The sequence below is a fragment of the Balaenoptera borealis genome (genome assembly GCF_965194805.1).
Source record: "Balaenoptera borealis genome assembly, chromosome: 20".
NCBI classification, from domain to species: Eukaryota; Metazoa; Chordata; class Mammalia; order Artiodactyla; family Balaenopteridae; genus Balaenoptera; species Balaenoptera borealis.
Window position 1 is genome coordinate 47,002,475 of NC_138879.1, and position 24,755 is coordinate 47,027,229.

General features: G+C 45.8%; 1 protein-coding gene across 1 annotated transcript in view; it reads left to right on the plus strand.

Moving 5' to 3' along the window:
• Positions 1–2,823: 2,823 nt before the first annotated feature.
• The window catches only part of ABR (ABR activator of RhoGEF and GTPase), a 180,087-nt gene continuing 158,155 nt past the window's right edge, over positions 2,824–24,755 (plus strand). Inside the window, exon 1 of the mRNA XM_082370531.1 lies at positions 2,824–4,055. Coding sequence (XP_082226657.1) covers positions 3,020–4,055 — 1,036 coding nt within the window. The 5' untranslated portion in view covers positions 2,824–3,019. The remainder of the gene's footprint in view (positions 4,056–24,755) is intronic.

A 24,755-nucleotide genomic window follows, 5' to 3' on the forward strand; every position in this document is an offset into this window, starting at 1 on the left:
TACTGCTGCTTTAATTAAAGGACAGAGTTGAAACTATCCTCCCAGGGAAATTACAAATTCAGAAATTGATGCTTATAGTAACTTACAGGGTTTTTTCCTTTGTGCATTTAAATATACATATGGAAACATCTTCCAATCAATACGCTGTTGACTGGGGTTATCCATGTCTGCTGTGCTGCATTTCTCCCCCATTCTGAAATCTTAACAGAGGCCAAGATCCTTGTGGACTCCGCTTGATGGAATACCCTGCACTGGCTGGCTGCAGGCATTGGGAGCACCTCAGTCCCTCCCAGGAGACAAAGATGGTGGTGGCCTCTCGGGAGGTAGAGACAGTCTCTTCAAAATACGAAGCAAAGGTGGAAGAGAAAGCAGCTTAAGGGACTAGGTGAAGGACTGAGAAATCACACAAGCTGGGGAATACACAACTATGTTTTTTAAAACACATCCATTTCTCCATAGCAATCGGGCCCAAAGACAAACACAGAGATGAGTCATACCAGTGGCACACCAAATTTAAAAAGAAAAGCAGGAAGGCAGGCAGGCAGGCAGGAAGGAAGGAAGGAAGGAAGGAAAGGAAGAAAAAGAAAAGAGAAAGAAAAAGGAAGAAGGGATATTGGGAAAGTGAGTAAACACAGACTTTGTCAAGGAAGGAAATTCCAGAGTTGAGAAGTGTCTGTGGGAAGCACATCTGCTCCCAGCCCAGAGTGATTCACAACTGGAGCAGCCAAGCAGGAACTGCCCGGTGAGGATTCGGTCATCTGCCTGTTCATTCATTCATTCATTTCATTCAGCAATTATCAGCTATCTGTCGGTCACACTCTGCAAGAAGCAGCAAGAATACAAAACTGGAAAAGACACAATCCCTGACCTTGAGAGCAGCTATGAGAAAGGGAAACAAAAGATGTCACTAATAATTGCCATAAAGTGGAACAAGGGCAAAGATAAAGACATGTACAAGATGGAGTGTGACACAAAGAGGAGGGAGAGGGGCCAGAAAAGTTTTCTCATAGGTGGAGCTGGGTCTTAAAGGAGGGTTGGAGTCCCCCAGGCAGCAGGGAGTTGGTAAGGCTAAAGCCTAGGAGAAAGGCAGAGAGGTGGGCAGGGACCAAATTTGGGAGGACCTTCTTTGTCAGTGGAGTCTGGACTCCATCCTGGAGGTTTGCCTCATGAGCCACTGGAGGGTTTTGTTTGTTTGAAGATTTTGTTTTGTTTTGTTTTTTGATGTGGACCATCTTTAACGTCTCCACTGAACTTGACACAATACTGCTTCTGCTCTGTTTTTGGTGGTTTTTTTTTTTTTTAGGCCGCGAGGCATGTGGGATCCCAGCCCCCCCACCAGGGATCGAACCCGCACCCCCTGCATCGGAAGGCGAAGCCCCAAGCACTGGACTGCCAGGGAAGTCCCTGCCACCGGAGGGTTTTGAACAGAAGCATGACACTATCTCATTTGTGGTTAAGAAATACTTTCTGGTATCTTTCCAATATCCAGCCTTGAGGGATAGGCTGAAAGGGATTGGAAGGTGGGAGAGGGATGGCCTGTTCACATGGTTCAGGTGAGCGGCTAGTGGCAGGATCTGGAGAGAGAGGTCGCTGAGTTTAGCTCCAGTCCCCAAAGGGCACTGTGGCCAGGAAGAATTTCCAGCTGCCAAGTCACTTAGTCTCTTACAGGATCAATTTCCTCATCCTTAAAACGAAGAAAATGTGAATCACCGACAAGGTCCTCCCTTGCGGAGAGCACGAGACGGTTTATCAGGCCCTCTCTCTGCAGACAGTGGGACCTCACCGAAGACCCTAGAAAAGTGGTGCAGCCAGGTGTGAAGAGGAGGCGAGGCGGGAGCCCTACATCCGCCCCACCTAGAGTGTCAGGCCAGGCGCCGGTATTCAGCTTTTCTTTTCCTCCCCAGGGGAACTGTTGAGGCCACAAAGAGGAAGCGGAGTGGAGGGTCCTTTTAGACGCCCAGGTGTCTAAGGCCCCTGCCAGTCATGGTTTGATTCCGTCACACCAAGTCACATGGGAGGATCCTCAGCTTTGAAGTCACAGGGGCCTCTAAGCAGAGCCACTTGGAGCTGTCACCCTTGCCTATTTCTCTCCCGAAAAGCTCTAGTGAGCAGTGGAGAGAAAGCTTTAAAGGCTCTCAAAAATAAAAATAAAAACCCACCAAAACAGGTTTATCCCCAGCTTTGGATTAAGCAGCTCCGTGATTTTGGACAAGTTAGCTCAAGGCGCTCAATAAATCCCAGCTGAGGACAACCCCGCCGGTCAGCCCTGCAGCACCTGCCCTCGCAGCCGCGCCACATCGCCTTTCCCCCCACCTTTTCCTTCTCGGCCCCAGGCACCGCCCGGACCCTAGACAGGCGAGGCTGCGGAGGGCCGGGCGACCGGAGGTTGGCTGCGGCCCAGGGCGACCCTGCGCGCTCCCTCCCCGCCGCTCCCGCCTCCCCGGCCGCGCGGCCCCGCGCTCGGCTGCAGGGAGCCGGCGCGAAGTGCGCCCGCGGCGGCGGGAGCGGCGCAGCCCGACAGGCCAGGAAGGTGCGAGCCGGGCCTAAGGCGGCCAGCTTCGAGTATCGCCGGCGCCTCCGGAGTGGGCAGCACCGCAGGCCCGCCCCGCCAGGCCCTCTCGCAGCCTCTCGGCCGCCGGCGCAACCCAGAGCTCGCCCGCGAGGCTCCGCCCCCGCCGCGGCTCTACAGATACCGGAGCCCGCGGGGCGCAGAGCAAGGCGCGGAGACTGCAGATCGCGGGCTCCGCGCGTCCCGCCCGGGGCGGGCCCTGGGCGCCCGCCTCCGCCGCCGCCGCCGCCGGTGGCCGCTGACGTCAGGGAGGCGAAACCCAGAAGAAGAAGAAGAAGAAGAAAAAAGGCACGAGGGCGGAAGGGGAAAAACTTTATTATTTTTTTCTTATTCTCTTCTGGGGCTGAAGTGAAGGGCAGGCCACTGCGCCAGCGCGGAGAGAGCCGAGCGCGACACCAGCCCGCTGCGCGCGGAGGAGCTGGGCCCCGGAGGCCCGAAGGGGCTCCCGGCATGTGGGACCCCCAGGACTTTGAGCGCCACTGGCAGGCCGAGTTTCCTGGGGAGGAGGCGCCCATCATGCAGCTGGACTCGGTGCTGGACATGGAGCGCGAGCTGGAGCGCAGCAAACTCAACCTGAAGTGGCTGCAACAGGTGCTGGCTGAGGAAAAGTTCAAAGTCGTCTACCTGCGGGCGGCCCTGGAGAAGCGGGACCTCGGCTGCGGGCGCCTGGAGGGCGGAGACGGGGACAGCAGGGGGGCCTCGGCTGAGGAGCCGGCCGGGCCGGAGAGGGAGCCGGCGCCGCGCGAGGAGGCGGGCGCAGCGGGCGGCGGCGGAGAGCCCCCGGGCCCCTTGCTCCCCTCCACGGAGGTGGCCGCGAAGGCCGAGAGTTCCCCCTACCTGTGCCGGGACCTTCCCACCTGGCCCAGGGCTGCGGGGGCTGGGGGCGCGGTTCGCAGCTTGACCGCCGCCATCCACCAGCAGCTACTGCAGCCTCGCCTCCTCTTCAGGCCCCGGGAGGACTGCGCGCCCCCCGGCCACGATGGCACAGTTCCCAGCGCCCCGGGAGAGGAGCGGTCCGCCCGGACCCGCGCGGGGCGGGGCTCGGAGGAGGACGAGCCGGACGCCTCGGGCGCGGACGATGGGGGCGACAGCAGTGACCTCGACTTCGAGATGGTGGATTTGAACGAGAAATTCACCCTCAGCCAGTTGCTCGTGACCCCTTGCCGGCCCAGGACCTGCGATGAGGCGGAAAAGCCAGCGCGGGCGTACAGTTCCCATCGCTGGATGCACCTGATCCTCGGGAGCCGGCGGCATCCGCGCGGGAGCCGCGACTTGGAGCAGCTAGAGGCAGAGGCCAAGGACGGGCGGGGCTCGCCCCCGGCGGCAGAGGAGCTCCCCCAGCGTAGGGCTCGCGAGCCCCTCCCACCGTGGCGGCGCAAGAGGTTCCTGGGGCTGCCCGAGCGGGACTCGCCCAGCCACAGCTCGCCCGAGAGGGGCAGTGACTGCAGCCACAACAGCTCCGACCACGAGGATGGCTCCTTTGCAGGTAGGCGCACCCCTCTCTAGATCCCCGCCTCTTGTATCCTGGGCCTCGCCTGCTGGCCGCTTCCCCACCCCTCCCTGGTACACCTCGTTGGTCCTGCTTAACCTCAGGCGCCTGGGCAGAAGGGAGATAAAATTTACCTGTTTACCTTGAAGGCACTTGTGGAACTTAAAAAAAAAAAAAAAAAAAAGAGGGTGCAAAGTGATTTCGGCTTGGGCGAGTTTAAGAAAATAAGCATTATGGCGATGGGAGGGGATGAGGGGATGATGCATGCGCTCGACCAGACCAAGGGAGGAATCTTTCACTTCAAGCCTCAACCTTTCCACTGTATTGCAACATCCCCGCCCTCCCCGCCCCCCCCAACTCATCCTCTGCAAGTCGGTGAGATTCCCTTGCACCACCCACACTGATAGTATCCTTCTCTGCACAAACTCCAGTGGTTCCCATTTCCTCCAGATTCCTTGATGTGGAAGTCTAAATCTTCCACTTAATGTTCTGAACTTATCGCTCATCTTCTCCAGCCTGTACCTTGTGTTCTGGCCAAAATGAAAGAACCTCTCACTGTGGGAAAGGTACATAATAATCCTCACCACCCCCTTCCTTTGCTGACTGTCCCCTTCCTAGGAGGCACCACCTGATCTGTCAGCTTCCTAGGCGCCTAGGAGCCTGAGTGGGAAAGGGAGGGCTTGGAATCATAGAGTTGTTGAGCTGGCCTAGTGCCCAGAGATCATGTCTAGAGCAGTGCCTTCATTTGATAAAGGAGGAAACTGAAGCACAGAAGGATTAAGTACTTGTTGGAGTGAGCTGGGACCTCCACTCGGGCCTCCTGTCATTTTCTTGCTTCTCCTCACATCTGCCCTCTCTTCTGAGGACAGGACCTGGTCTTAGCCATGTTGTGGTGGAATCCCCTTTCGGTGGTCAGCACAGTGCCTTGCATACAGTAAGTGCTCAATAAATATTTATTGAATAAGTGGATGATTACATTGAATTTTTCTTTTAATTTTATTTAATTTATTTATTTTGGGCTGTGTTGGGTCTTCGTTGCTGCGCGCAGGCTTTCTTTTTAGTTGCGGCGAGCAGGGGCTACTCTTCGTTGTGGTGTGCCGGCTTCTCATTGCAGTGGCTTCTCTTGTTGTGGAGCACAGGCTCTAGATGCGCAGGCTTCAGTAGTTGCGGCGCATGGGCTTAGTTGCTCCGCGGCACGTGGGATCTTCCCGGACCAGGACTCGAACCCATGTCCCCTGCATTGGCAAGCAGATTCTTAACCACTGTGCCACCGGGGAAGCCCGATTGCATTGAATTGAATGTGTCTTCCAGCCACCCAGCTCCCCATAGGTCGGGAGTGGGAAAAGGGCTAAGGAGGAAAGGGCAGATAAGGATGTGGGCTGTCCTGTGACTGATCCTTTGCTGCCCCAGGGACTGTCACGGTCTCCTCAGCCATAGGGAAAGCATAAATTGTCATCTGATTGGGTCAAGCTGTGACCAGGAACTTAAGATGCCTTCCTGCTCAGTGAAGGAGGAAAAAAAAGAAATCACTGATGCTGGGATTCTTCCAAAATCTCCATTATTAGATCTTATCTAGGTGAGCTTGCATTTGAATGAAAAAAACTGTCCACTTTGCTAAAAGCGCATTTGGAATGGCCATCAAGTCATCTGTTGTGATCAATTACACTTATTCATTAGCAGAGAATGGCTGCTTTTCCCATAGGTAATGCTTTTGCTGCCCATGCTAGTAACATTTTTATGTGCCCCTTTAACTCGGAGTCTGAAGATTTCACTCTAGTGCCAAGTTCCAAATGCCCTCAATGGAGGCTACCCAAGTGGCCCAGAGCTGCTTTATTATTTTTTAAATTAATTAATTAATTAATTTATTTATTTATTTTTGGTCATGTTGGGTCTTTGTTGCTGTACGTGGGCTTTCTCTAGTTGCGGCGAGCAGGGGCTACTCTTCCTTGCAGTGTGTGGGCTTCTCACTGCAGTGGCTTCTCTTGTTGCGGAGAACGGCTCTAGGTGTGCGGGCTTCAGTAGTTGTGGCTCGCGGGCTCTAGAGCTCAGGCTCAGTAGTTGTGGCACACGGGCTTAGTTGCTCCGCAGCATGTGGGATCTTCCTGGACCAGGGCTCGAACCTGTGTCCCCTGCATTGGCAGGCGGATTCTTAATCACTGCGCCACCAGGGAAGTCCCCCAGAGCTGCTTTAGAGCTGGCCCCAATCCCGTCTCCCCCCAAGACCCACTTCAATCACCCTGCCAGGTGTGCTTGATGCACTGGATTTTCCCCGGGGAGTGATTTTTATTTCTGTGCTCTGTCTCCTCTATTCTTAAGGGCACTCTAGCACATAGAGCACCTTGATTCAGATTAGGAACTAGCATTCCCTCTGGCCTAACAGTTTACAAGAGGTGCTCCCTCTGGGTGGACCAGTGATAAAAAGATTTTCCTTCCTCTGACTGAAGACTCCAGCCGGGGCATATGTCTGGCGCTTGTGGCATTGGCTCACAGTGCCTGGGCTGTTTTTGAGGCCCCATACAGGACCCCCTCTGCAGGGCAGGCTTGTGTAGGGAACCCCTGGAAAGCTGCATGTGGGAGCCCTGCCTCCTGTCTCCCAAACGTCCCCAGTGAGGAAGCGAATGGGGTGGACATGTGTATGCATACATGCATGAAGCGTATCCATGCATGCCTATACATGTATACACATGTGCACGTAGTCACATACAAGTGTGCACGTGTGCACAATCTAGGAGGAAGAGCCTCCAGACATATAGGAGGCACTGGAGTGGAGAGATTAAGGGCCAGGGTTTTCCTGCTGTGGGTGACAGCCCACTGAAATCAGCGTGGTGGGGAGTGAAAGCATCATGAGGCCGTCTCTGGCCACCCTTGGCCTTCCCTGCTTTGCTTTTCTCCGTAGCACTCACCAAATTACCACCTCAGATGCTACGATTTTGCACGTGGATCTTATTCACTCTGTCTCTCTGGTAAAATGCAAGCTCCAAGAGGGCAAGGATTTTTATCTCTTTCATCCACTGACATAGCCCCAAAGCCTAGAACAGTGTCTAACACATAATAGGTGTTCCATAAATATTTGTTGAATGATATTTTTTTTTAATGGAATAGAATAGAAAACATCAGAGTGCACTGCACATGGTAATGGTGAGTAGTATTCTGTTTTAAAGCTTTGTTTCAGTTCTGTATAACTGTGTGAGCGTATACTGGGTCCTGATGTAGAATGTATTTCATGCCATGGGTTGGGCCAAAATGTTTGAAAATGCTGATAAAGACCGTGGGCTCTGAAGCTAGACTGCTTGTGTGACCTTGGGAGAAGTTATTTGAATTTTCTGTGTTTCAGTTTTCTCATCTGCAAAATGGGACTAATAAATACAGATTACATCGTACCATTGATATGAAGAGTAAATGGGATATTATTTCTAAAGGGCTTTGAACAGGCCCTGGCACATAGTATGCACCCATAGTATTAACTAACTACAACTGTGGGTCATTTTCTTTGAGTTAATGCTTCAAAGCTTCCCACTCCCAGATCATTCTGGATCACAGATGGTTTGGTTTTCTTTTCTTTGCTTTTTTTATTGGGGTATAGTTGTTTTACAATGTTGTGTTAGTTTCTACTGTACAGTGAAGTGAAGTAGAGTTCCCTGTGCTACACAGCAGGTTCTCATTAGTTATCTATTTTATACATATTAGTGTATGTATGTTAATCCCAATCTCCCAATTCATCCCACCCCCCTTTTCCCCCCTTGGTGTCTATATGTTTGTTCTCTATGTCTGTGTCTCTATTTCTGCCTTGCAAACAAGTTCATCTGTACCATTTTTCTAGATTCCACATATATGAGTTAATATACGATATTTGTTTTTCTCTTTATGACTTACTTCCCTCTGTATGACAGTCTCTAGGTCCATCCACGTCTCTACAAATGACCCCATTTCGTTCCCTTTTATGGCTAAGATTCCATTGTATATATGTACCACAACAGATGGTTTGGTTTTCTATGATGCATGTGTTTTTTCTAGCAAGGCTCTGGCTCTTTCTAGAACCTTCCAGGAGCAGGGCAGGACCCAGGGCAAAGTGGTAATCTTGGCTAATGAGGCTCTCTTGCTGGATTGGCCCTCAAATTGTTTCTCCCTCTCCACCAGCAATCAGGCCCATTATCTCTACTCAGAGAACCTCACCTGATGGGGTTTTATTGTACAATTCAGACTTTGCCTTCCTCTCAGGGTTTCGAGGAGAGCATGTGAGGCCTCACATAAAAAGGCCCAAAGGCAGAGGTTCTCCCCTCCTTGGAAAAGGCCCGTTTTCTCTTAGCTAAGGGGCAGATCCCCATACCAGGACACATTTGGGTTTGTTCTACACGTAGTAGGCAAATCAGGGTTTAAGTCAGTTAGAATGCCAGTTCTTTTAGTATCTTCCCTTCAGCACCTTGCAGGCTTGGTCGGTACCAAGAAAGACTAGGCCACGTTGGCATGGATGCGGGTGGTAATGTGAATGGGGTGGGGTGGGGGTCGCAGAGCCAGAATCAGCCGTGTTGGGTCATGTGTGCTTTGAAGACAGACTTGTGTGTGTGCCCAGGCTCTGCCCCGCAGCAGGTGTGAGGCCATGGACAAGCCACTGGCCTTTCGGCACCTTAGTCTCTATTAACAGAAATAACAAGAATAGCTAATCTTCCTGGGGGCTTACTTTCTGCCCACTCCTGTTCTAAGCATTTTACACGTATTAACTCATTTATACCACACAACAGCTTCATAAGACAGGCACTATTATTATTTCCATTTTACATATGATAAGCATGAGGCTCAGAGAGCTTAAATAACCCTGCCCAAGGTTACCCAGCTTGTAAGTGGCACTTGGGATTTGAATCTAGGCAGTCTGACTCCCAAGTCCGTGCTTTTAAACAGCAAACTATACTGCCTCAAACAATAGCACCTACTTCCCAGGGTAGTTATGAAAATTACCTAAAATAAAATACTTAAAGAGTTTACCTTTTACACACAGTGACCATTAAGTGCATATGTGTGTATGTGTAATGTGTATGCATTATTATTATTTTCTTTATCACTAAAGTCCCCAGCAGACCCCAGTTCATCTGCTGCTGAGGTCAACCATGAGGGCTGCCACCTGCCCATGGGGCTCCTGCGTGGACTTGGCCTCACAGGTGAGCAGACCACCTACTGGATTTTAGATCTCCCCTCCTCAGCTGGGAGCTCTTGGGCAGACACAACTGCACACCCACATGTGGAGGTCTTGGTATTTTTGCTTTCATGTTGGCATGCTTCTGTGCCAACCCTGCCAAAGAGGTTGGGTAACATGTCCTTCTAGGAGTTTACATATCCCTCCTGTAGCCTGTGGCATCCCCTATGCCACACGTGGACCACAGTGCACTCGTCCAGCAAAAGCCAAAGTCAGGCATCCTTTTGACTGGCAGCAGCTATTCATCTGGTATTCTGATGTAGTTCAGATGACAAAGTAAGTATCATTAATAATTTAGATTTGTAGCATTTTCTCCTTGCATTAAACTTTGCTTAGTGGAGGATGAACAGTCATTTTTGCCAGCCCTTGGAAATCCTTCATTCATTCACTTGTCCATTCCACTCGACAAGGATTTATGCAGGTCTTACTTTGTGCTGGGTCTGTGTTAAGCGTCAAGATGGCAAAAGTCGGTGACCTGCCCTCAAGGTTCTCACTGGCTTTTTTGCTTCCGGGGTGGAAACCAAAGGTTTTTAGATATACAACTTTCCAGCAGGTAACTTGTTAAATCCTGAAATGAGTGACTGAGTAAGGACTGCCATTTAGAACCTCAGTGACATGCAAGAGCCAGAAGAAGAAAGGATCTTAGATTTGGTCTAAGGATCTTCCTGGCCCTCTCCAGACAGATGAGGACCCTGGAACCCTAAAAGTAACCTCAGGGTCACACGCTCATGACCCTCAAGGCAGGGTCTAGGAGCCAGATCTAGACTCTTTTCCATTGCATCCTATGGCCTTTTCTTTCTTGGAATTTTAATCAGAGAAAACTTAAGATGTGAGTCCTGTCAAACAGCAGTCCCCAACCTTTTTGGCACCAGGGACTGTTTTCGTGGAAGACAGTTTTTCCAAGGACCAGGGCGGGGGGATGGTTTCGGGATGATTCAAGCACATGACATTTATCATGCACTTTATTTCTATTATTATTACATCAGCTCTACCTCAGATCATCAGGCATTAGATCCCAGGGGTTGGGGACCCCTGCTATTAAAATCATAGTAACAGGAGCAGCAGACTGTCTCACTTAGCCTCATTTAGTGGGTGGAAGTTATTTGTCCCACTCTATAGGTGAATATGCCGAGGCTGGGAGAGGTGAGGACACTTACCCAGCATCAAACAGCCCGTGGTGGAGTCAGCATTGGAACTTGGGTCAGGCTTACAAAGCTGACACTCTTTAACTTCCAGCATGTAAGGCTGTCCTGGACCAGCTGTAGAATTCCAGATTTCTCTACTACTTGGGAGGCCCTGGCATCTGATTCTCCCAGGCTGCCAATGGAGACTTTTTAATCTTCATGGGAAATGCATTTCCTACTAGGCACTTATGTTACCTAGTTCATTTGGAACCTGATGGGTTTTTTTCCTCTTCCCATTAGTGACTAATAAGATTTTTGCTCCAGGAAGAATTCCTTGTGTTCATTGGATGTGTCTGAATATCTTAAGTCAAAGTATTGAATTTTCAGCCTTAGCTGTGAGGGAGTAATTTTTTTCCCATTCCCTGTTGTGGAGAGATATTAAAAAACTATTTGAGACACGTGAGCTGATGGTTGGCTACGATTCATCTGTAGCCAGAGCTGACATGGCGTCACTGTTTGCTTGGTTCTTTAATGTGTGCTATGCCCCACTCCTCCACCCCCCCCACCATCTTAGCAACGTCTACACCTCATGAACATCATTCGGCCAGGGGGTGTGGGTGGGTATGTTAACAATGTCTTCCTGCTCTACAAGAGGTAAATGTAACCAAGCCTGAAAACTTTTCTGTTCCTCTCATCTGTTTTTCTTCTGGTGAAGAGACTATTCACAAAGCAATTGGCTCTGTGTTTGACTCTGAATCTTTGTGTGTGTGTGGTTTTTTTTTTACAGATTTTATTTATTTATTTTTGGCTGCGTTGGGTCTTTGTTGCTGTGAGCGGGCTTTCTCTAGTTGCAGCGAGTGGGGGCTGCTCTTCGTTGCAGTGCGAGGGCTTCTCATTGCGGTGGCTTGTTGCGGAGCACAGGATCTAGGCGTGCGGGCTTCAGTAGTTGTGGCACACGGGCTTCAGTAGTTGTGGCACACAGGCTTCAGTAGTTGTGGCTCGCGGGCTCTAGAGCGCAGGCTCAGTAGTTGTGGCGCATGGGCTTAGTTGCTCTGTGGCACGTGGGATCTTCCCGGACCAGGGCTCCAACCCGTGTCCCCTGCATTGGCAGGCGGATTCTTAACCACTGCGCCACCAGGGAAGCCCTCTTTGTGTTTTAAAGTCAGGATCTTCATACCTTTTCTTTTTTTTCTTTTTTTTTTTGGCTGCGTTGGGTCTTCATTGCTGTGCGCAGGCTTTCTCTAGTTGCGGCAAGCCGGGGCTACTCTTCGTTGCAGCGTGCGGGCTTCTCATTGCGGTGGCTGCTCTTGCTGCAGAGCACGGGCTCTAGGCACACGGGCTTCAATAGTTGCAGCACGCGGGCTCAGTAGTTGTGGCTCGTGGGCTCTAGAGCACAGGTTCAGTAGTTGTGATGCACGGGCTTAGTTGCTTTGCTGCATGTGGGATCTTCCTGGACCAGGGATCAAACCCATGTCCCCTGCATTGGCAGGAGGATTCTTACCCACTGCACCACCAGGGAGGTCCCCCATAACTTTTCTTAGCTTTGAAAGAATGGTACAAACACTTTCTGCATCTGAAAAACGGGCTGGATGTTCCCCAGCTTGCAGGGTTGTGAGGCTTACCTTGGACAAGTTACTGACTCTCTCTAAGCCCCAGTTCCTTGTCTGCCAAATAGGGGTGATAATGATAGGACTGTGTCATAGATTTGTCATGAAGCTTCAGTGAGATAATGTGTATAGGGTGCATAGCACACAGCAGAGCATGTAAGTGTTGAATAAATCTTAGATGGTATTACTGTTACTGTCTTCAGTCCAGGAACTTTCAGCTGGCTGAACCAGGCCACAGCTCATACTCACATTTCTTCATGGAATAAAGTCCCCAAGCCTCTTCATCTGCCTCTTTGTTTCCTTTCTTACCCCCCTCCAGCTCCAGAGCTGTTTTGCTCCTTCAGAGGGAAACAAGCTTTCTCAGCCCTCTGTGGTCCCTGGTCCTTCCCCAGTCAAGCCCTGTCTCCCCTGCAAAACCATCATCTGTCTTCTCCTTATTTCCTACTCTCTACCCACTTGGCTTCGGCCAGTGCTCCTTCTTGCCAGTGTCTTTTCCAGTGCTCTTTCTGGCATTTGAGATGCCCTCCCCGCTTCACTTCCCCAATTGCAAAGGCAGCCCTTCCTTTAAGGCCTGGCTTTTCTGTGGAACCTTGTATTGGTTAAGATATGGGTTTGCTGCATTCGACAAAACCCAAAAAAGCAAGATAGATGTTTACTTATCTCTCATGTAAAAGAATACTAGAGATAAGCAGTCCAGGGAGAGAATGGTGACTCTATGATCATCAGGAATTTAGGCTTCTTTTTTTTTTTTTTTTTAACATTTTTATTAGAGTATAATTGCTTTACAATGGTGTGTTAGTTTCTGCTTTATAACAAAGTGAATCAGTTATACATATACATATGTCCCCATATCTCTTCCCTCTTGCATCTCCCTCCCTCCAACCCTCCCTATCCCACCCCTCTAGGTGGTCACAAAGCACCGAGCTGATCTCCCTGTGCTATGCGGCTGCTTCCCACTAGCTATCTAGTTTACGTTTGGTAGTGTATATATGTCCATGCCACTCTCTCACTTTGTCCCAGCTTACCCTTCCCCCTCCCTGTATCCTCAAGTCCATTCTCTAGTAGGTCTGCATCTTTATTCCCATCTTGCCCCTAGGTTCTTCTGACCATTTTTTTTTCTTTTTTTAGATTCCATATATATGTGTTAGCATACGGTACTTGTTTTTCTCTTTCTGACTTACTTCACTCTGTATGACAGTCTCTAGGTCCATCCACCTCACTACAAATAACTCAGTTTCGTTCCTTTTTATGGCTGAGTAATATTCCATTGTATATATGTGCCAAATCTTCTTTATCCATTCATCTGTTGATGGACACTTAGGTTGCTTCCATGTCCTGGCTATTGTAAATAGAGCTGCAATGAACATTTTGGTACATGACTCTTTTTGAATTATGGTTTTCTCAGGGTATATGCCCAGTAGTGGGATTGCTGGGTCGTATGGTAGTTCTATTTTCAGTTTTTTAAGGAACCTCCATACTGTTCTCCATAGTGGCTATATCAATTTACATTCCCACCAACAGTGCAAGAGGGTTCCCTTTTCTCCACACCCTCTCCAGCATTTATTGTTCGTAGATTTTTTGATGATGGCCATTCTGACCGGTGTGAGATGATACCTCATTGTAGTTTTGATTTGCATTTCTCTAATGATTAATGATGTTGAGCATTCTTTCATGTGTTTGTTGGCAATCTGTATATCTTCTTTGGAGAAATGTCTATTTAGGTCTTCTGCCCATTTTTGGATTGGGTTGTTTGTTTTTTTGATATTGAGCTGCATGAGTTGCTTGTATGTTTTGGAGATTAATCCTTTGTCAGTTGCTTCATTTGCAAATATTTTCTCCCATTCTGAGGGTTGTCTTTTGGTCTTGTTTATGGTTTCCTTTGCTGTGCAAAAGCTTTGAAGTTTCATTAGGTCCCATTTGTTTATTTTTGTTTTTATTTCCATTTCTCTAGGAGGTGGGTCAAAAAGGATCCTGCTGTGATTTGTGTCATAGATTGTTCTGCCTATGTTTTCCTCTAAGAGTTTGATAGTGTCTGGCCTTACATTTAGATCTTTAATCCATTTTGAGTTTATTTTTGTGTATGGTGTTAGGGAGTGTTCTAATTTCATTCTTTTACATGTAGCTGTCCAGTTTTCCCAGCACCACTTATTGAAGAGGCTGTCTTTTCTCCACTGTATATTCTTGCCTCCTTTATCAAAGATAAGGTGACCATATGTGCGTGGGTTTATCTCTGGGCTTTCTATCCTGTTCCATTGATCTATATTTCTGTTTTTGTGCCAGTACCATACTGTCTTGATTACTGTAGCTTTGTAGTATAGTCTGAAGTCAGGGAGCCTGATTCCTCCAGCTCCGTTTTTCTTTCTCAAGATTGCTTTGGCTATTCGGGGTCTTTTGTGTTTCCATACAAATTGTGAAATTTTTTGTTCTAGTTCTGTGAAAAATGCCAGTGGTAGTTTGATAGGGATTGCATTGAATCTGTAGATTGCTTTGGGTAGTAGAGTCATTTTCACAATGTTGATTCTTCCAATCCAAGAACATGGTATGTCTCTCCATCTATTTGTATCATCTTTAACTTCTTTCATCAGTGTCTTATAATTTTCTGCATACAGGTCTTTTGTCTCCTTAGGTAGGTTTATTCCTAGATATTTTATTCTTTTTGTTGCAATGGTAAATGGGAGTGTTTTCTTAATTTCACTTTCAGATTTTTCATCATTAGTGTATAGGAATGCAAGAGATTTCTGTGCATTAATTTTGTATCCTGCTACTTTACCAAATTCATTGATTAGCTCTAGTAGTTTTCTGGTAGCATCTTTAGGATTCTCTATGTATAGTATCATGTCATCTGCAAACAGTGACAGCTTTACTTCTTCTTTTCCAATTTGGATTCCTTTTATTTCTTTTTCTTCTCTGATTGCTGTGGCTAAAACTTTAGGCTTCTTTTTGCTTTTCTGTCTCAAGGTTGCCTCATGGTCCAAAATAGCTGCTGGAAATCCAGCCATCACATTCATGTTTCAGACAAGAATTAGAAGAAAGGGAGAAAGGACATAAGAGTGAGTAGCAGCTGTTGGTCTGCCTTTTAAGGCACTTTCCTAGAAGCCTCTCATGACAATTTCTGTTTAGATCTTACTAGCCATCTCTAGCTACAAGGGAGGCTGGGAAATGTAGTATTTTATCTGGGCATATGGCCACCTCAAATAAAATAGGGGCTCTGTTACAAGGAAAAATGGAAGAATTGATATTGAGTAGGCAACTAGCAGCCTCTGGCACAAGCCTTTTCCAAGTACTCCAACCCATCTTGTGGTTCTTAGAGTGAGCCCCACATGTACACAATTGTTTTATTATTGTGCCATCTATTAATTCATTGACCCAATGAACAAATAACAACTGAACCACTGCTCTGTGCAAGGCACGATGCCTTTTATATGTTCACTGTTAAGTGTTGCTCTCAAACTAAGAGGTTAGCTGGCTCCTTGAAAGCAGGGATCAGGGCTTATGCTTCGTTTTCTCCCTCACAACAGTATCTTTCACAAGGCTGGGCACACAGCAGGTACTTGAAAAGTACCTGGTTGATTTCCTAATAGTCACAAAAGAGAAGCTCAGTGAAGACTTAAATTCCCTAATGTGGTACTGTGCCCAACAATTCTGGTTGTGTAAGGTTTGTTTTGGGTTCAGTCTGGTTTTGAGGAACCATAGCAAGGAGAGTGGGGCCTGGGTCATCTCTAAACATCAGGGCTGTGTTGTGGCCACACGGACTTGTCCAGGTGTTGGGGTGGATTTGGCTGTTTTGGAAACTGGATTCTGTTTGGATACTAAACTAGAATGATAAGCAGAAATGTCTGCGCCTGCCTGACTTTCCTTAACACCGCTCTGTCTGTGTAGCTGTTTTCACACTGCATGAATCGCTCCTGTTATTTCTGCACTGCATAGCTGCAGAGTAAATCTTCAGTCTTTCCGCAGTGAGCGTCAGCTTGTTTGTGTTCCTGTCTTCCCATTTGATCCCTGCTCTTGTCTGCCTGAGATAAGACTGTCTGAAGGGAGGTTGTCTAGAGCTTATGTCACATCTTACGGCTGAGAAAATGATTGTTTTAAAATTTGTATTGGCACTTAGGAAGAAAGGAACTAGAAGATATTTTGCTTCTACTACCTGCAAGGCACTGTGTTACATGCTTAACCTACATGGTCACATTTAATATTCAGAACAGTCTACTGTTCTGTTCTTACTGTAAAGAAAGTAATACTATTCTCATTTTGCAGATGAGGAAACTGAGGCTCTGACCTGTTAACCAACAAGCCCAAGTTTGCTTAGGGCTAAGTGGTGGAATTATTTTTTCTCCCATTAAAATAATTAATTAATTTTATTGAGAGATAATTCACATACCATAAAATTCACCTGTTTAAAATGGATAGGCATGGTTTTTACTATATTCACGAAGTTGTGCAGTCATTGTCACTCTCCAATTCCAGACCATTTTCATCAGGTCAAATGGGACTGTTTTGAGCCTAGGCTTCTCCTACAACTGTGCCACTTCCTTTTCTAATTTGCCACATGCAGTGATTTAAAATAACTAGACTGGATTTGGAGGAACATCAGGGCTTGTTTGGGTGAGATATATACATAAAAGGAGCATCGCCTCTTAAGTCGCTTTCTTCCCATTACTGCAACAGTCCTGGTGCCCCTTGACTTGCTGCAGAATGGGGCTGGCTTTAATTTCTCTGGGCCCCATCCTACCCCATTTGTGTTTCCTGAACTTGGGGCAGGGGGCAGAATATCCCAAACTTGAGGTTCCACGAGCACCCCTCATTCCTGCCCTGGGGTTGTGATTGACATGGTGAGAGGCACCCTTATTCTGACCTGTATCTTATTTGTCTCTGTAGCCCCAGAATGTCGTAGTGCCTGACATACGGGAGATGCTCAATAAATGTTGATGAATACCCAGAGGTTTATTCCATTACCTCTAATCTAAATCACTGCTATAACTTATTGTTCTGCCCTTAGCTTTTCTCCTCCAGCCCCAGTTATCTTCCACGTTAAAGACAAAGCGATTGCTCTAGCCCCTAAATCTAATGAGATTAGACTGCAGTGATCATACTGGCTGTCTGTCCCTTTAAAAGACTTTCCCCCAAGTCCTACCTAGCAACTGCTACTTCCATGCTATTGGCCAACACTGGGTCATATGGCCCTTAGCTGCAAAGAGGGCTGGGGAATCAGGAGTTTTCACTCTTCAGCCTCTCTAGTAAAGAGTGTTAAGGGACAAGGGGACTGTGAATGGCTTTTGGAAAACCAGCCCAGTGTTGGCTCCACAGTCCTCCCCTGAACTTGCACATTCATTTGAGCAACTGATTTAAAATGGTTTGCCTCTCTGTTTTCCCCACTGGATTCCAAGCCCCTAAATTGTGTGTTAGAGGATGACCATTTTTTAAAATTCTAGTATCCCTGCCCCTAACACCATGCTGGCATACTGTGTTTATTGAACAATAAAAGAAAGATTGTACATTTTCAAGTAAGAATTTTGTGGGATTGGGAATACCTGGGCAGAGTATTGGGGTCTTTAAGCATTTAAAACGTTTTTCATTTTCTCTTCCCCTTCCTCTTCTTCTTCTTTACCTTTATCTTCATCTCTTCTTCTCCCTTCTCCTCTTTTTTTTTGGACCAGTAGGACCAATCGATAAGACGTATTCTAGAGCTGTGATTCTCAAGGGATGTGGTGGCTTTTTCTTCCTGAAGCTATTTTCAAACATTACATGCCCCAAGGAGATTTTGATGTCTGCGCTTCTGGCTTACTACCACATCCACCTGCCCACCAGTTGAGAACTTGCCATTTTGTGCCCCTCTTCCTGAGAGGAGTGTGCTGTTTCCTGAAGGTGATCAATGCACAGAAAGGCTGATATTCAAACCTGCCCAACTAGGCCCTCCCCAGCTAATGAAGAACCGTGCTAGTCATTAGGACCATAAACTAAACATTTTGGTTCCCCTTTGCTCTCCAGGAACGTGGTAGGTAGGATTATATTCCTGGTTCCCTTGAAATTGAGTAGGACTATTTGCCTAGTTCTAACCAATGAATTTGAATGGAAGTGATTGCGCAACTTCCAGACCAGAGCATTTCATGCTGGTATGAGACCCTTCAGAGCACTTTTTTCCCTTTGCTATTACAATGTATACTGTTCCAAATGGTGGCAATTTTGTCAGCCTGGGTCCTAGAGGGAGGGCAATACAGAGCAGAGCTCCTATTCAACCTTCAGTGGACATGTCCTAGAGTGAGAAATAAACCATTGTTATTTGAAGCCACTGAAATGTTTGGTGCTGTTAGTTACTGCAGCATTACCTCATTTATCTTGACTGACACAAACACCTGACTTATTTTCATACAGAAGAATGGCTCTCTGAGCCTCAAAAATCAAAGTAATTTCCTGAAAACCTCTAAGTTCCCTTCTCACTAAGGCCAAGTGGTAACCATAGCTGTTTGTATGTGTATATGAGAGGGTAGGTCTCAAAAATGTGAAAAACAATGTTAGAAGTGGCTAAACAGTTTCACCATTGTTTGATTCAGTGATTTGCTGGAGGGATTTATAAGACTCAAGAGCAGATTGTACTCATGGCTAAGTTTTTGTTTTTTTTACAGAAGATACAGAGCAAAAGCAAGAAAAAATATATGTATCAACAGACTCCAGAGAGGTCCAGCACAGGCTTTTGATGTCCTTCCTTGTCTTAGGCCATATGGGAATGCTCTCTCTCTAACAGCAAACATGAAGACATATATGGAATATCTTCCCCTAAGGAAGTCTGTTTGAGTCTCAAGGTTTGAGACTTTTTTTACTATAAAGAATAGATTATATCTATGCAACTTTGTTTATTTGATTGACAGAATAAAACACACTTTAGGATAATATTTTATCCTAGTATTTATGCAAATAAACAACCTAACCTTACACCTAAAGGAACTAGGAAAAGAAGAACAAACAAAACGCAAAGTTAGTAGAAGGAAAGAAATAATAAAGATCAGAACAGCAATAAATGAAATCGAGAATTTAAAAAAATAGGAAAGATCAATGAAACTAAGAGCTGATTCTTTGAGGAGATAAACAAAATTAATAAACCTTTAGCCAGACTCATCAAAGAAAAAAGAGAGAGGACCCAAATAAATAAAATCAGAAATGAAGAAAGAGAAGTTACAACCAGCACCACAGGAATACAAAGGATCATAAGAGATGACTGTGAACAATTATGTGCCAATAAAATGGAAAACCTAGAAAAAATGGATGAATTCCTAGAAATGTACAATCTCCCATGACTGAATCAGGAAGAAATACAAAATATGAACAGACCATTACCTGTAAAGAAATTGAATCAGTAAAAACAACAACAACAACTCGCAACAAACAAAAGTCCAGAACCAGAGGATTTCACAGCTGAATTCTACCAAACATTTAAAGAATTGACATCTATCCTTATCAGACTATTCAAAAAATTGAAGAGGAAGTAACACTTCTGAACGCATTCTACAAGGCCAGCATCACCCTGATACTAAAACCAGACAAAGATACCACAAGAAAAAGAAAATTACAGGCCAGTATCACTGATGAACATAGATGCAAAAATCCTCAACAAAATATTAACAAACTGAATTCAACAGTATATTAAAAGAATCATACACCATGATCAAGTGGGATTTATCCCAGGGATACAAGGATGGTTTAATCCCTGCAAATCAGTCAATATGATGCACCACATTAACAAATTAAAAAATAAAAATTATATGATCATCTCAGTAGATGCAGAAAAAGCTTTTGACAAAATTCAACATCCATTTATGATGGTAATATTTTAACTTCATTTGTGATGTTGGAATGCCTAAATGTCTGATTGCCCAGATCTCTGAGAAATGTGATTTCCTCAGGGATTTTGCACATTTGGAATGAGCACGACACTCAGAAAAGCTGCAGGAGTACAATGCAATTTTCCAAGGTCTTTGTCTGTTGATTAGATCGGGGGTGGGGGGCTTCCTCACAACCTACTCACCACTTACACTGTTATTTCAAACCATAAAGAACAGACTTGTAAACAAAAGTTTGAAACTATCAATCTGTGATTTGGGGATACCTGACTATAATGATATGGTTTTGCCATGCCGAGTGTTTAGTACAAGTATATATTACACACGTACTTTAATCAGTATAGTCCCATAAGACCAAGTATTATTATTCTTATTCTATAGTAATAATAAGTCTAGAAACATTGAGTTACTTAGCTAATAAACAACAGGGCTAGGAATAGAGCCCAGCTCTTTCTGGGGCCAAAGTTACTCTACTCCATCTCACCACTAACTCTTAATTTTTCCAGGCTACAGCTCCTCATCTCTAAAATAAGGTGATTGGACTAGATGATTTTCCAGGCCTACTTTTATGAACACCAGTAAATTGGATGAGCTGGGACTCTGTACCAAGTAATGGTTAAGAGCTTGGCTTTGAATCAGAGGAACCTGGTTTGGATCCAGGCTGTAGGCTGCTTGTTATTTTGTGCCCTTAACCAAGTTACTTCACTTTTCTATAAACCTATTTCCTTTTCTGTACAACGGAGATGATTATATCTCACCTGATGTTGTAAAGACTAAATGAAATAATGTACAGAAAATATGTAGCACAGGGCCTGGCATACAATAAGCTCTGTATAAATGCAAACAGCCGCTGGTATGGTGCTCAAGAGCATACTGTCTAGGACCACATTGCTTGGGTTTGAATCCCAGCTCTGCCACTTAACTGCTATGTGACTTTAAGCTAGCTTAAATTTTTTGTGCCTCAGTTTCCTTATCTTAGACTGAGTGATAATAATATATCAATACCTAATTAAGTTTGTGTGAAGATTAAATAACTTGATATATAAAGCACTTAGCACCTGACACTTAGTAAGCAGAGCGTGTTGACTAATTTTATTATCATCACAAACATTACTGTTGTTGGCCATTTGCATTGCTGAAATAGACAATAAGGGTGAAAAACGGTATGTTGCTCATCTTGTTGCCTGGTCATATCCTTAATTGAAACCCGAGGCTTCTGGAAATCCTGCAGTTTGAATAATCCAAGAGCTGCAGCAGTGGAGCATCCAATTACGGATGCCTCACAGCTGGAACCCTGGGGAGGAAGGTGAGGTCTCACCATTGTCTAGCTGAGGTTGTGGTCCTTTTAGGAAGAAAGCCCTGCTTTGTATGCAGCTGCCTTGCCTTCGGTTTGGCTGCATAATTGCGCCTTTTTGTTTTATTTTAAAGCATCTTGAGGAATTCAGAGCCCTCTCCCGCTGACAGCAGAGAAAGCCACTGAGTGTCACATCTCTAATGAGCCTTGTGGATACTCTGATGGCCCCACTGAGGCAGCCAGGCAGGGAGTGTGCAACACAGGTCTGTGCCTACATGCACAGGTTCCCTTTGAGCACAGGCCACCACGCTGGACTTCATTATGGGGCTCCCTGTGCACCCCCAGGATCCCCCATGCCTGTCCTCATTGTCTCAGAAGGGCATGGCATTCTTCCTGAATGCCGGGCTTGTTGGTAAGCTTTGTGGGCTGGCAGTAAGAAAACAAATTAATTATTCATATCAGTGGGCCTGAAGGAGCTGTTGTTTGCGGAGTTGTGTCTTCTTCTGGCTACCAGACCCAGAATTCCCCAGGGCCTCTGGACAAGCAGAAGGTAGTGTGATCCTTGGAGACAGCTGCTCTGAAAGCAGGGATGGCAAGTGGCTGGCCCCGGGCTGCATGCAGTCTGCTGATGTGCTTTGTTTGGGCTTCAGGGGGTTAAAACAAAATTGAAACAATTTAAAATTGGGAGATTTTTACATAAAATCTGGATTTCTGAGTTTTCTTGAAAGATGGGAAGGTCTACAATACATGGGAAATTACGGGTAGCACTGAGTAGCTGATCCCTTGAGATTGGACATGATTTCGCTGATTGCTTCAGCTTCATCTGGCCCCTTTATTCACTCACATTGTGAGAGGTGTGTGTATATTGTAGTGAACAGAGCTGCCTGGCCTTGCATCCTGCCTCTGCCACTTACTAGTTATGTGACCTTAGGCAAATTACTTAACCTCTGTGGGCCTCAGTTTCCGCATCTGCTAAATGGGGATTATAACCGTTTACCTCACAAATCTGTGAGAACTAAATGAGTTAGAGTAAGTGCTTAGAATAGTGTGCCTGTCACATACTAAGTACTGCTTAGGTGTTAATATGTACTAGTATTATACTACCTAGTATTATACTACCTAGTACCTGCCTAGTGTTTTAGGCATTTGAGATGATAATCCTTGTGTTACACAGTTTCCCATAGAAGGAAAAAAAAATGTATTTATTTCCTAGTGTGTGTCTTAACTCTCTAATAAGTGTTTACTCCCTCCTCCAGCTCCTAATCTCAGCACCTTGGAATGTAACAGAGTAGTGCTACCCACCGTAACAAAGTGTCAGTGGCTTAACAGGCTAAGTGTAGTATATGCACATGTTCCTGATGGGCAGGTTTGCTTCCCATGGTTGCTCAGAATCCAGCCTCCTGCACTCTTGTGGATCTGCCCTCCTCTAGATCTCTGTGGTTCTCAGTTATCAGGGGGCACTGGAGAACCAGAGTGAAGACACACTTGCTTCTTAACTCTCTTAGCCCAGAACTGATATCCATTTCTTCTGCTCATATTCCATTGGCAAAGACAAGGCACATGTCCCCTCTTAGAGGCGGGGGTCCCGGCAAATGTAGCCCCTGACTGGGCAGCTGGTTCCCAGCAATGGCCCTACTCTGGGGAGGGGGCTGGGGCAGGAATATTTGGTGAACTCTCAACTGTCTTTGCCACCACGGTCATATTAAATAAGCGCCGAATCAGCATCTCCCTGGACCTATTTTCTTGTTCCTTTTCGCCTATGAAATGTCTCCAAGGGTGACTGCCTTGTTTTTGTTTGGTTTTTGGGGGGAAGAAGGAGAGAAACAACCATTTTATTTTTTCATTTCATGCTTCAAGTTCATATATACCATAAAAGCATTGATTTAGGATATCAGAATTAGACTTGAGCAATAGTATTTCGTCTGGGTTACTTACTTGGAGGAAAATACAACTTAGCCATGGTGCTTACATATACATTGAAATAGCTGGCAAATTAATGGAAAAATGACATTTACAATCAGAATTTTTATATTCAAATCTTAAATCTCTCCGTCTTTCTTCCTTTATATTGGGTTAATTGTAGACATTTAGCATTTGGCCTTGTTAAGGTAGGTAATTTAAAAATTAAGGGAGTTACTCATGGGGAAATAGGAAGAGAGAGAGAACAATAAAATATACTAGATAAATTCTAAATATTGATGAAAGCCAAAATAAATTTTTAGGTTGGAGGAGCTCTCTAATAGCTAATCTTTAGGATTAAGACCCAAAAAAAAAAAAAAAAAAAAAGGAAAAGGGGCCTCATAGAGCATTTCATATCTCCTCAAAATAAAAAGTCTTGCCCTGCCTTTTTTTAACCAGTTTGTTTCTTTGGAACCACAGAGCCTGTCATCTTTGAAGACATGCGATCACTGTGGGGTTAAGACAGTGTCTCTGCTGCAGTTCACACACCATCTCTGAGAAGCCAGCACAGAAGAACTTCTTCTGAGTTAGAAATGACCTTCAACCTCTGTGGCCTTAATTCAGATGAAATAATATCTGCTTAGTCACCTAAAACAGGGTCATCTTCCTGATTTTAGATGCCCCTGAATTTGCTATTTGGGTCCCAAACTGACTGACACCTCTCTCTGTACCCTGAATCACAGTCTTTGGGTGAATCAATTGCCGGCACCACGTGGAAGGAAAATCCAGAATCTTCAGTTTCACGTCTGACCACTTCCCAGCCTGACCCGACTCCCACCCCAAGCACATTACAAAATAAAGAGGTTTTAGAAACTGAAAAGTGGAAATAGCCAGGTTTCTCCCTTGGTCTCAGGCTGCAGCTTGTTTGGTGCCATGTCTTGAAGAAAGATCTCTGTTAGGAAAAAAACCTCTGTGGATCTGTCTCATGGTCAGATGGGTTGATTCTCTGTGATTCCATTCCAGAATTTGCTAGGGAATTTCAGAGTCCTTTCACTGTTTGATGAAAAGGTGAAAAATCTCTGGAGTCCAAACTGTGGTCCCAAATATGGCTCCTCCCCCAGGACTTGTCTTTGCGTCTCAATTTAACACTTGTATCATTCTGCCCCTTATTATGATCATCTCAGGGATTCCCCCATCTCACAAGGCTTGCTGAAGGTAGGAACTGGCTTATGGTGGTAAACAGTGCAGGCAGGCTGTGGCATCACATTTACTAGTTGTGAGGATTTTTAAAAGTTATTTCGCCTCTCTGTACCTAGTGAGCACTCAATAAGTAATAACTCATTATTATTTACCCTCTATTTTCCTAGCATCTGCCACAGTATCTTTTGTGTCTTGCCTACTTGACAAATGTTTGCTGATTAACCTGAAAGAATAATTGAGGAACTTACTAAACTATCATTCTTCTACTTCTGGAATAATCGAGATGAAGTACTGACTGCAAGTCAGAATTCTCTTTAGGGACACTGTAAAAAGACAGATTCCTGTTACCACAGCCCACTGAAGTGGAATCCCAGTGGATCTGGGCAAAACCTGGAATCTATATTTTAACAGGTCCAAGGGGATTCTCAGCAGCCAGCCCAGCTCCCCAGAGTTCGGCAGGCTTTGCTAAGTGCTTGATATGAGGTGGTGATCGGTGTCTGGTGTTTTTGTTGTTGTTTTTTTATTTTATTTTTATTTTATTTTTATTTATTTA